Genomic DNA, 12500 nt, shown 5'->3' with positions numbered 1-12500 from the left:
TGCTGCTGCTGGGGTTGCTGCTGCTGCTGGGGCTGCTGCTCCTCCTCATAGTGCATAGGCTGCTGCTGCTGCTCTTCCTCATAGGGCATAGGCTGCTGCTGCTGCTGCTGCTGCTCTTCCTCATAGGTCATAGCTTGCTGCTGCTGCTGCTCCTCCTCATACTGAATAGGCTGCTGCTGCTGCTCTGCCACATACTGCATAGGCTGCTGCTGCTCTGCCTCGTACTGCATAGGCTGCTGCTGCTGCTGCTCTGCCTCGTACTGCATAGGCTGCTGCTGCTGCTGCTCTGCCTCATACTCCATAGGCTGCTGCTGCTGCTGCTCAGGCTGTTGCTGCGGGTCAGTTGAATATTGCACAGGCTGCTCCTGCTGCTCTTCTTCATAGTTCATTGGCTGCTGCTGCTGCTCGGCCTGCTGCTGCGGCTGATCTTCAGCAGCGGCGTATTGTTCGCGCAGCTGCTGCTGCTGCTGCTGCTGGTCTTCAGTCTCTGCCTGCTGCACTTCTGTTTCGTACACCTGCTGGAAGCTAGTTGCTGCTGCAGGAGCAGCAGGAACAGGAGCAGCAGCAGGAGCAGCAGCAGCAGGAGCAGCAGCAGGTGCAGCAGCAGCAGGGGGTGCAGCACCAAGATGATCAAAGCCTAGAGCTGCTGCAAGTCTGCTGAATGTCTCTGCAAGAGCAGCAGCAGTTGCGGTTCCTGTAGGAAACCGAATAACTATTTCACTAGGTGGGGCAGGAACAGCCATTTGCTGCTGCTGCTGCTGCTGCTGCTGCTGCTGCTGCTGCTGCTGCTGCGGAGTCTGGGGTACTCCCATAGACTCCTGCTGCTGCTGCTGGCGACGGTGGGGCTGCTGCTGTTCTTCGCCTTCTGCTTCTTCAGATTGAACATACTGCTGCTGTTGCTGCTGCTGCTGCTGCTGTTCGGTCTGGTCAGCAAAGCCATGGGGTTCCTCTTGCTGTCCTTGCTGCTGTTGCTGCTGCTCTTCCTGCTGCTGCTGCTGCTGCTGCTGCTCTTCCTGCTGCTCATGCGAAGCATATGCAACCAAACCCTCATAGAGGGCCTCTAAGGGGCTGTCTTCTCTTAGGTCTTGCCCCAGGGGAAGCTGCACATCTGCTGCTGCTGCTGTTGCTGCTGCTGCTGCTGCTGTTGCATCTGCGTCTGTTGTTGCTGCTGCCTCTGCTGCTTCTGCTGCTTCTGCTGCTTCTGGGTTCTCTGATTCTTCCTCTTCTGCTGCTGCTGCTGCTGCTGCTGCTCTTGTATCTAGATTAAGCTGCGCGTTGAACTGCAGCAGCTCTTCGATTACGGGCATCAGAGGAGACATCTCGAAGTCTGCAGCAGGCAGCATGCCGTTCTCTGCTGTTGCTGCTGCAGCAGCTGCTGCTGCTGCAGTGTCTTCTGCTGCTGCAGCAGCAGAAGGGTTGTCTTCTGCTGCAGCAGAACCCGCTGCTGCTTCTAGAATCTCAGATATACTCGTGTCAGTCGTCCCTTCTGTCTCTGCTTGAACGGAGACAGCTGGAAGCGCTCCTGAGGCTTCATATGCAGCAGCAACAGCGCTTTCTAGCAGCAGCTCCTGCTCCTGCTGCTGCTGCTGCTGCTGCTGGTCTTCGCCCTGCTGCTCCTCCTGGGATGCTGCTTCGGCTGCTGCTTGGGCCTCAGCAATTGCTGCTGCTGCTTCGGTCTGCGTCAGCAGCTCAGCTGTCTCCTCTTCTGCTGTTGCTGTTTCTGTTGCTGTTGTTGCTGCTGTCTGTGTTGCTGCCTGCTCAGCACTTGCTGCTTGTGCACGCATGCGAAGGGCCTCCAGAGCTTGCTGCTGCTGCTGCTGGTCCTGCGGCTGTTGCTGCTGCTGCTGCTCTTGTGTCTCCTGCTGCTGCTGCTGCTCTTCAGTTTGCTGTTGCTGCTGAGGCTGCTGCTGTGTCTCTTCCCCACCAGTGTGTGTTGCTGATGCTTCTGTCTCCTCTTGTGTCTCTTTAGGGACGGTCTCCATCGCCTCTGCTGCTGCTGGAAGGAAGTATGCTGCTGCTGCTGCTGCTTCTGCTTCTGCTGCTGCTGCTGCTTCTGCTGCTGTCTGCATGACTGTCTGCGGGTTGTTTGCTGCTGCGTCTGTCTCCTCTTCAGGGCTTTCAGAAGAAGGAGTTGCTGCTAGGGATTCTGTCTCTGCTGCTGCTGCTGCTGCTGCTGCTGGATCTTCTTCTTCTGCTGTTGCGGGTAAGACTACCACTGCGTCTGTCGTTGCTGCAGCAGCTGTTTCTGCTACTGCTGCTGCTGCTGCTGCTACTGCTGCAGTTGCATCTGCAGCAGAAGCTATAGGCTGAGTGGGAGAGACCCTCAGGGCCTCCTCTAGAGCAGCCATTGCAGCAGCAGCTTTTGCTGCTGCCTCTGCTTCTGCTGCTGCAGCTTCGCGTGCTGCCTTTGCTGCTGCTGCTGCTGCGGCTTCAGCAGCAGCAACTGCGGCAGCTACTGCTGCACTCTGAGATGTCGGGGGAGCAGCAGGAACTGCCCAGGTCTCCGTCAGTTGCTGCAGAGTATCTTCAGCTGCTGCTGCTGCTGCTGCTCCTGGTTGTGGTTCTGCTGCTGCATCTGTTGCTGTTTCCACGGCTGTTGCTGCGAGAGAATCCGGCGCTGCAGTAACTGCTGCACCTTCAGGGGTCTCTGCTGCTGCTGCGGTTGTTGTTGCTGCATCTGCTGCTGCTGCTGCTGGAGTTACCTCAAATGTAGTTGTTGCTGCAGCTGTTGGAGCTTCTGTCTGCTGCTGCTGCTGCTGCTGCTGCAGTTCACCGCTGCTGGTGGTGGATGTCTCTCCTGGCCTGCTAGCGGGAGCCTCTGCTTGTGTTGTTGCTGTTGCTGCTGCTGGGGTTGCTGCTGCTGTTGCTGCTGCTGTTGCTGCTGTTGCTGCTGGAGTTACCGCAGTTGCAGTAGATGCTGTAGTTGCTGGTGCTGCTGGGGTTGCTGCTACTGTTGCTGCTGCTGGCACTGTTGCTGCTGTTGCTGTTGCTGCTGCAGGCACTACTGGTGCTGCTGCTGCTGTTGCTGCTACAGGGAGCATCACTGGTGCTGTTACAGTTATTGCTGCAGGTGTTGCTGCTGCTGTGGGGTGCAGCGCATAAGACCCTATTACTTCAGCAGCAAGAGAGGATGGCCCATAGTACATGCTGTCGCCGCTGCTGCTGCTGCTGCTGCTGCTGCTGTAGTCTGGGGCAGCTGAATAATAGCTCGAGGCAAATGGAGTGTATGAAGGAGACACATAAGCAGACGGGGTTGAAGATATACTTCCGGGTGTATGTAGCCCGTAAGAGAAGCCCAAACTGCTGCTGCTGCTGCTGCTGCTGCTGCTGGTGCTTCTGCTGCTGTCTATGCTGATAGGATCTGTAGTGTAGAGCGAGAAGGGTGTTGCTGCAGGCGAAAGAGATGAGAAGGAAGAGACAGCTGGAGTATAAGAGGAGACAGTTGGGGTGTATGGGGAGACAGTTGGGGATAGGCGTGAAAGCGCAGCAGGAGCAGCAACAGCAGCAGCAGGAGCAGCAGCAGGAGCAGCAGCAGCAGGGATTGAGGAGATAACAAGAGACCCTGGTGTTGCTCGAGTGTGCATCCCTGTGGTGAAGTAGCCCAAAGAAGAAGGTAAGATAGTTGTTTCTGCAGGTGTTGCTGCTGCAGCAGACTCCTGAGGCTGCTGCGCTGTAGGAGCAGCATTAGTATAAGAAGAAGAAGCAGCAAAAGACAGAGAGGGCGCCACAAGATAAGCAGAAGGAGCAGCAGCAAAAGAAAAAGACGAAGGCGACAAAGACAGAGATGAAGAAGCAGAAGAAGGAGCCCAGCTACCACCAGAGATAGCGAGTCCCTCAGGTCCCTGAGCCATTGCTGCAAGAGGCAGCAGCAGCAGCAGCATCGTTGCTGCTGCTGCTGCTGCTGTTGCTGCTGTTGTTGTTGCTCGTTTTAAGGCTGCTGCAGTTGCTGCAGCCAACCTGCTACACCTAACCCCCGATGGAACACCCATCCTTATATATTAATATCAACAAAGCAAGAAAAATAAGATAGAAGAAATATAAACACCTAAGAATCTGAGGTGTATGTACACCTGCGTTTAACTGCGTTTAACTATGAAGAGCAACACCCAAATAGATACGCTCTACCTGTCTTCTAGACAAATAAACCTTAATATACCTTTAAGGTATAAAGGATTGCTCTGTATATATAGCAGCAAGACAAACAACAACAACACCACTACTACCAGCAGCAGCAGCAGCAGCAGCAGCAGCAAACGCGATAGACACAGACAGCGCGCAGCAGCAGGGGCTTAAGGGGTGACCTTCGGGTGTATACGCAGCTGCTGCAGCGGGTGAAAAAGAAAGAAATAATGCTGGAAATATATTTTATTTAATTATATTTATTGTAATTTATATTTAAAAACAATAAATAAACAGTTATATTATTATTTCTCTGCATCTTTCTACTGTTATCAGACATAGAGGAGGGCCTGACGCCATCCTTAGAAAGGAGGAGCTTCAGAGCAGCGAGTATATATATATAATATATATATATTAATATATAATATTATATTTATTAATTAATAAACAATCTATTATTAAAACCCTATACATAGTATTCTTCAACACCCTAAACAACAGCAGCAGCAACAGCAACAGCAGCTCGAGGATGCACGAAGCAGCACGTGCTGCAGCTGTGTTTAATTGAGGTGTACGTACACCTCAATAAACATAATGAAATATTTATAAAGACTTTTAAAGAAAGTCTTCCCAGCATTGAAATCGCTGTTTGGGGTGTACATACACCTCATCTGCCTACGTATCGCTTGGGGGGTCTATACTGACTCTCTATTGTATTATTTTTACTCTCATTTCTTCTATTAAAAACAACTCCTTAGACTGTGTAGCTGCTGCATTAACTCTTTGAAGAATGGCTGAGGCCTGCGAGCCCTTTGATTCATCTCCCGTTGCTGCAGCAGAGGTGTACGTACACCGCAGCAACGCAGCTTCCCCATCTACAGCAACAGCAGCAGCAGCAACAGCAGCAGCAGCAGCAGCAGCAGCAGAAGATATGGATGGTGAATGGTTTGAGGTGTCTGGCGAGGAGAGAGAGAGCGAGACCGCTGCATCTCCCAGTGCTGAAGCAGCAGCAGAAGCAGCAGGAGCAGCAGGAGCTGCATCTGGAGCTGCAGATACACCTCAGCAAGCTTCATACTTAGCTGATGAAGCAGCTATTCACGAGTTAATAAAAAACCTTCGTTCTCTTCGAGACGCTCACGCCTCAGTGGGGCAATATGCAGCAGCGCAGCGAATTGAGGGCCGCATCAAAGACCTCGATATTTATTTTGCTGCTGTGGTGCAGCAGCGCCTAAAAAGCAAACATCTCCTCTTCAACGCCGCCTTAGAAAGAAGCAGGTTCAAAGAAATACGCAGACTCGCCACTGCGCTGGTCCGCTCAACGCAGTTAGCTAGCTAGCTAACTAGCTAGCTAGCTAACTAGCAATACCTACCTACCCACCTGCCTATCGACATGCCTAGCTAGCTAACTAGCTACTTACCTAGCTAGCTAGCTAGCTAGCTACCTTCCTACCTGCGTAACAATGCCTAGCTAGCTAGCTAGATATATAGCTAGCTGACTAGTTGGATAGCTGGATAGATGGATAGCTAGTTAGACATGTATGCGCGTAGATAGCTAGCTATAGAAGCAGCTAGCTAGCTAGCCACTCAAAGAGCTAGCTGGCTATTCGGTTGGCGTTAGGTTGACTCGCAAGCTAGCGAGGCCGGTAGCTAGCTAGACATAGGCACCGCTAGCTAGCTAGCTAGCTAGCTAAAGATATGGATAGATAACTGGCTAGCTAGCTAGATAGCTAAAGAGATAGATAGATGGATAGATAGCTAGATAGATAGCTAGATAGATAGATAGATAGCTAGATAGATAGCTAGATGCATAGATAGATAGATAGCTAGATAGGTAGATAGATAGATACATAGATAGCTAGATAGATAGATAGATAGGTAGATAGATAGATAGATAGCTAGCTAGCTAGCTAGCTAGCTAGTTTAGATAGATAGATAGCTGAATAGATAGGTAGGTAGATAGATAGGTAGGTAGATAGATAACTAGGTAGCTAGATAGGCGGCCAGCTAGCTAGCTAGCTAGCTAGCTAACTACTAGTCGAGGTGTACGAATAGGCGCACCCGATGATATTATTTGTGTTTGTTTAAATCTGCTAATCAACTCCTTTGAAGCTCTTCTCTCTTTCTGCTTCCTGAAAGACTTCTGGTGCTTCTGCCGCTGCTTCTGCTGCTGCTTCTGCTGCTGCGTCTGCTGCCGCTTCTGCTGCTGCATCTGCTGCCGCACCTGCAGCAGCAGCAGCAGATGCAGCAGCAGCAGATGCAACACCTTTTTCTGTCTCTTCCTGTTGTGCATGCATGCGTGCTGGAGTTTGTTTGGGGCTGCGAATCCTTCATGAGTTTATCACCATAGAGCCCTCTGCTGCTGCTGCTGCTTCTGCTGCTGCTAATGTATATATATATATATATATATATATATATATATATTTTGCTTTGCTTGATAGTTAGTGGCTGGCTGCAGCATCTGCTGTCTCTGCCTCTGGGGTGTCTGCACAGCGGAGGAGTCAGGAAGCTTTCGAAGAGCAAGCCAGTGAGCTGCTGCTGCTGCTGCTGCTGCTGCTGCTGCTGCTGCTGCTGCTGCTGCTGCTGCTGCTGCTGCTGTTCAGGCTGGTGCTGCTGCTGCTGCTCTTGATGCTGCTGCTGTTGCTGCTGGGTTTAGCTGGCTGTGCAGGTAGTTATCGTCGGTCTCGCTAGCTAACTAGGAGGCTCGCTAGCTAGCTAGCTGATGCTCGAGCTAGCCAGCTGTGGAGTTAGCTAGCTAGCTAGCTAGCCAGCTAGCTAGGTAGTGGTGGTAGTAGCTAGCTAGCAGTAGAGGTAGCTAGCTAGCTATGAAGGCCTCTATCTATCTAGCCAAACAGCTAGCGATGAATGCAGCTAGCTTCTGCGTGCCTGTATATCCTGCATTGTCGCTGCAGAGTATTCACAAGGCATCTGTTTATTTGTCTTTGGTGTAGACATTAGGGTTTAGGGTTTAGGGTTTAGGGTTTAGGGTTTAGAGGCTTGCATGCAAACGCATGCATGCGTATGATTTGTTTGTTTTTAATTTGCATGCAGCTGGCTTTGTATTTATTTCTTTTTTTGTTTGTTAAGAAAATACGCTGGCATGAGCAGCAGCAAATGCATGCGTTCATTTGCTGCTGCTACTGCATGCATTTGCTGCTGCTGCTGCATGCATTTGCTGCTGCTAATGCATGCATTTGCTGCTGCCACTGCATGCATTTGCTGCTGCCACTGCATGCATTTGCTGCTGCTGCTGCATGCAATTGCTGCTACTTCTGCATGCATTTGCATGCATTTGCTGCTGTTATGCTGCAGCACGTCTGCAGGAGGAGTTGAAGCGGCGGCAGTTGAAGGAGACAGCGAAGATGCTGCAGTTTGCTGCGGTGTATGTACACCCCAGGAAGCCCCGCTGGTCTTCGTCGCTGCTGCAACTCAGAAAAGCAGAAGAAATACAAGCAAATGCGCGGAAGTATATATAAATATAAATATATATATATATATATTTATATATTTATATATGTACTATATATAATATATATACATATATATATGTACATATAATATATGTATGTGTTTATATATAAGTATAGATATAATATATATATGCGTTTATAAATATACATAAATGTCTCTGTATATATATATATATATATATATATATATATATATGAGACATCGTCTCTCTCTCTCTCTCAGAGAGAGAGAGAGACAGAGAGACAAAGAGAGATAAACAAAACAAAGACAGAGAGAGAGACAGATAAACAAAACAAAAAGAGAGAGAGAGCAGAGAGACAAACAAAAACAAAAAGACGCAGCACAGCTCTGCTGTCTCCTTCTTCTGTTTTGTCTCTCCTTACGCAGTTTATTGTTTATCTTTTTGTTTATTTGTTTGTTTATGTCTGCACATACACTTGTTTATAAATATATTTAAGTATATATATAAACAATATATATATAATATAATATATAATATATATATTTGTTTATATATTTGTTTATTTATATCTCTGTTTGTTTATATCTTTGTCTGTTTTTTGTTTGTTTATTTTATTTATTTTATTATTTATTTTTATTTATTTGCTTTTATTTATTTGTTTGTTTGTTTATTTTTATTTATTTATTTGTTTGTTTATTTATTTTTTTGTTTTTATTGTTCTCTATCCGTCTCTGTTTGTCTCTGCTTAAAGCCCCGAACCCCTAACTCAGCCCACTGCTGCTGCTTCTGCTGCTGCTGCTGCTTCTGCTCTTACTGCTGCTGCTGCTGCTGCTCTTATTGTTGCTGCTGCTTTTACTGCTGTTGCTGCTGCTTCTGTTGTTGCTGCTCCTGCTGCTTTTACTGCTGTTGCTGCTGCTCTTCTTACTGCTGCTGCTGCTGCTGCTGCTGCTGCTGCGGCTGGTGCAGCTACGCAGCAGCAGCTCGTTTGAAAGCAGCAGCAGATGTGCAGGAACGCGAGGAGTACATACGATGGAAGAGAGAAAGAGACAGAGCAGTGGAGATGAAATATAATTTGCTGCTGCAGCAGCAGCAGCGCGAGAGAGACAATCTGGATAGCCGTTTAGCAGCAGCAAGACAGCAGCTAATGATGCTGTTTGCGAGAGTTGTAGAGCAGCTAGGCAAAAGATATTCTTATCTCAGAACAAACACTTCACATAACGTCAGCTTTAACCTGCTGCTGCTGCTGCTGCTCATGCTGCTGCTCTTCTTGCTGCGCTGCTGCTGCTGCTGCTGCTGCTGCTGCTGGTGCTGTTCTTGCTGCGCTGCTGCTGCTGCTGCTGCTGCTGTTCTTTCTCTTTCTGCTGCTGCTGTTCCTGCTGCTAAAATAGCGGTGGCCTCGTTGTTACTATGTATGCCGCAGTACCCAGCAGCTGCTGTTGCTGCTGCTGCTGCTTCTACTGCTTCCACTGCTAGTGCTGCTACTACTGATGCTGCTGCTAGTGCTGCTGCTACTAATGCTACTGCTACTGCTCGTTGGTTTCCTATTTGGATATATTGTGAAGCTGCTGCTAGCGTTCCTGATACTGTTGCTGCTGCTGCTTCTGCTGCTCTTGCTGCGCTGCTGCTGCTGCAGCAACACCTGGAGAGCATTCGCGTTGGGCAGCAGCTGCGGCGTGCAGCAGCAAAGGAGTATTAAATGCAGCAGCAAAACACATAGCTGCAGCAACAGCACTTGCAAATGCAAGTGCTGCTGATAAGTGTTGCTGCAGCACATGCTGCTGCTGCTGCAGCGGACGCAATATCAACGGCAGCAGCAGCAGCAGCAGCAAAATAAGAAAAAGTTTAAACGTATTAATACCCAGTTGATGCATCCCCTCAAAACACCGCAACGCAGCACAAATGGAGGGAGCACGCCACAAAAAACTATAAGCTGCAGCTGCTGCTGTTGCTGCTGCTGCAGCTGCTGCAGCTGCTGCTGTTGCAGCTGTTGTTGCTGCTGCTGCTGCTGCTAGTGCAGCTGTTGCTGCTGCTGCTGGTGCAGCTGTTGCTGCGATTGTGTCAGATGCGCCGGCGGCAGCAGCAGCAGCTGCTACTGCTCGTGCTGCTGCTTTTGCTGCAGACCGGCTGGCTGCTGCCAGCAGCAGCAGCAGCAGCAGCAATTATTTGTTGTTGGTGAGTCTTTGTTTGTTGCTAAACAACTTTTTGAATTGCTGCAGATAAATTCTGTTGCTTCCATCTGGAGACAGGTGCTGCAGCATTAGCTGCAGCTGCTGCTGCGAGAAGGAAGAGCCGCAGCACTCAGCAGCAGCAGTTAAGTCTTCGAGACAAACAAATCCTAAAAGCAAAACAAAAACAATAAAACAAACAAGCATGCACGCTTCGGCTCATGCTGCTGCTCTTGCTGTTGCTTCTGCTGCAGCAGCAGCAGGCTGCTGCAGCAGACGGAAGGCGTTCGTAACAGCAGCAGCAGCTGCTGCTGCTGTTTCTGCTGTTGCAGCTGTATGCGTGCATTATCGTTATGCCGCTGCTGCTGCTCCTAAAAGGCTTCCGGTAGCAGCAGCAGCAGCAGCGGTAAGGTTAAAAGCAGCAGCAGCAGCAACAACAGCAGCAGCAACAGAACCAGCCGCAACAGCAGCATCCCCCGCAGCAGAGCAGCAGCATCAGAACAGCAGCATCACCAGAACACCACCAGCAGCAGCAGCAACAGCACAGCAGCAGCACCAGCAGCAGCAGCAGCACCAGCAGCAGCAGCAGCAGCAGCAGCAGCAGCATTATTACCTTTATTATTTCTATCAAGAAGAGCAAAGAGTGCAGGTGCTTCGTCTTCATTTTGCTGCAGCGAGAAGCCTTTAGAGGTTAGGAGACAAAAGTCTGAGAAGGAGACTCCGCCGCTTAGCTGCGACAGCTGCAGCATCTTCTCTGCCTGTGCATACACTCCAATATAAAGCAGCAAACTATTTATTTATTTATTTATTTATTTATTTATCTAGCTGCTGCTGGTGCTGCTGCTGCTTATTAACGCAGCAGCAAACGCATGCATGCAGCAGCAAACCATACACCTTTATATAAAATATATTTCCTTACAACCCAACAATCACCCCGCGAACAAATGCAGAAAAAAAAATTAAAACAAAGCCCCAAATGCATGCATGCATGCATGCATGCATGCATGCAGAAACATAAGGAGGAAGCCAGCAAAGAAAGAGCAAAGAAGAGAAAACTAAGATAAAAACAAATTCAAGTTAAATTAAAACAAAGGCAGAGAAGTCGGATGGACAAAAGATAAAAACAATACACATTATCAGCAGCAGCAGCAGCAATAGAAGCAGCAACAGAAATGATAGCAGCAGCAAAAATAATAGCAGCAGCAGAAACGGAAACAGCAAATGCTACACATGCAACAGCAACAGAAGCTGCTGCTGCAGTTGCTGCAGCAGCTTCTGTTGCTGTTGCATGCATAGCTGCAGCAGCAACTGCTGCAGCAGATGCTGCAGTCACAGAAGCTGCAGCAGAATCAACAGCAGCGGTAGACGCAGCAGCAGCATCAGGAGCTGCAGCAGCACCCGCAGCAGCAAGTGCAGCAGCAGCAAATGCAGCAGCAGCAAGTGCAGCAGCAGCAGCAGCAGCAGCGTACCATCGGTTCAGGTGCATGTACACCTAAAGCAGTGCATGCAGCCCTAAACTCCTTGGGCTGCAGCAAACCGTCTCCGTCTCTGTCAAATATTTCAAAGGCTTCCTTTAATATTTGCTGCTCTGAAGAAGAAAAAGCTGCTGCTGCTGCTGCTGCTGCTGCTGCTGTGCAATTCTGCTGCTGCTGCTGCTGGAGGGATTCCCATTGCGGTGGCTGCTGAGCACGCTGCAGCAAATGCTGCTGCTGCTGCTGCTGCTGCTGCTGTCGCTGCTGCAGCTGCTGCCGCTGCTGTTGGCGCTGCTGCGGGGCTGAGACTGCTGAGTGTTGCTGCTGCAGCAGTTGCTGCTGATTCCACGAGAAGTTAGGGTCTTTAGCTGCTGTTGCTGATGCCGTTGTTGTCCCCGCTGCTGTTGCTGCTGCTGCCGCAGCTGCTGCTGCTGCTGGTGTCTCCTTATGCAGCAGCAGCTGCGTTTGCTGCGAAGCAAGTAAGGTCGGGTGAAGGTCTTGCAGCTGCTGAGCAACCAAAAGAGTTGGAGGCCGCGCCATGGCAGCAGCAGCAGCAGCAGCAGCAGCAGCAGCAGCAGCAGCAGCAGCTGAAATGGGGGGTCTTGTTGATAGACTTTTGGGCCTCGCTAATGGGAGGTGTGTAAATGCGTTGCATGCAAATAATAAATGCAATTACTGCTGTTTCTGCTGCTGCTGCTGTCCTTGCTGCTGCTGCTGCTGCTGCTGCTGAGGTGGTCGGGTTGGTGGCGCTGGAACAGCTGCCGGAGTTGCTGCTGCTACATGCAGCAGCAGCAGCTGCTGCTGCTGCAGCAGCAGCACTAGCACGACCTCTATTTAGGGCTTCCTCAATAAAATAATGAGTTTATTTTGTTGAAGACAAAAAAACTAAAAACAAACAGGAAAATACGTACAGCAGCAGCAGTAGCAGCAGCAGCAGCAGCAGCAGCAGCAGCAGGTGACCTCACGAGCAGCAGCAACTGCTGCTGCTACTCTGCGCTCTTTGAAGCAATCAGCGACAACTAATCCTTGAGTACAGCAGCAGCAGCAGAAGCTCCTGTTCCTGCTGTTGCTGCTTTTGCTGCTGCTGTTGCTGCTGTCACGGTGAGGCAGTTAGCCGTACTGGTCTTCGAGTTGCAGCAGCAGCAGCAGCAGCAACAGCAGCAATAGCAACACCAGCTACCGCGGCAGCAGCAGAGTCGGCAGAAGCAGGAACAGCAGGAACAATAGTAGCAGAAGTTGAAACAACAGCAACCACAGCAGCAGCAGCAGCAGCAGCTGCTGCTGCTGCTGCTGCTGCTGCGCCATAAGGAAGAG

The 12500-nt window shown here is 49.9% G+C and overlaps 3 protein-coding genes across 3 annotated transcripts in view; 1 reads left to right on the top strand and 2 right to left on the bottom strand.

Annotated features, from left to right (window-relative positions):
- The window catches only part of EAH_00028840 (hypothetical protein, conserved), a gene marked incomplete at both ends in the record, with an annotated part of 6135 nt that extends 2146 nt beyond the window's left edge, over positions 1-3989 (bottom strand). Inside the window, one exon of the mRNA XM_013396278.1 lies at positions 1-3989. This exon is cut by the window's left edge and continues 2146 nt beyond it. Coding sequence (XP_013251732.1) covers positions 1-3989 — 3989 coding nt within the window.
- A 920-nt stretch (positions 3990-4909) lies between these two features.
- EAH_00028830 (hypothetical protein, conserved) lies at positions 4910-5455 on the top strand (the record flags this gene model as incomplete). The annotated part of the gene is made up of 1 exon (XM_013396277.1): positions 4910-5455. The coding sequence occupies one exon, from the start codon at positions 4910-4912 to the stop codon at positions 5453-5455; it is 546 nt and encodes a 181-aa protein (XP_013251731.1).
- A 4253-nt stretch (positions 5456-9708) lies between these two features.
- On the bottom strand, positions 9709-11726 carry EAH_00028820 (hypothetical protein, conserved; the record flags this gene model as incomplete). Its single annotated transcript, XM_013396276.1, has 3 exons — positions 9709-9884; positions 10328-10472; positions 11184-11726. The coding sequence occupies 3 exons, from the start codon at positions 11724-11726 to the stop codon at positions 9709-9711; spliced, it is 864 nt and encodes a 287-aa protein (XP_013251730.1).
- Positions 11727-12500: the final 774 nt, after the last annotated feature.

Source organism: Eimeria acervulina, genomic scaffold, assembly GCF_000499425.1.
Source record: "Eimeria acervulina Houghton genomic scaffold, Eah_scaff256, whole genome shotgun sequence".
In the NCBI taxonomy this organism is placed as follows: domain Eukaryota; phylum Apicomplexa; class Conoidasida; order Eucoccidiorida; family Eimeriidae; genus Eimeria; species Eimeria acervulina.
This window is presented reverse-complemented; position numbering and strand designations above follow the sequence as displayed.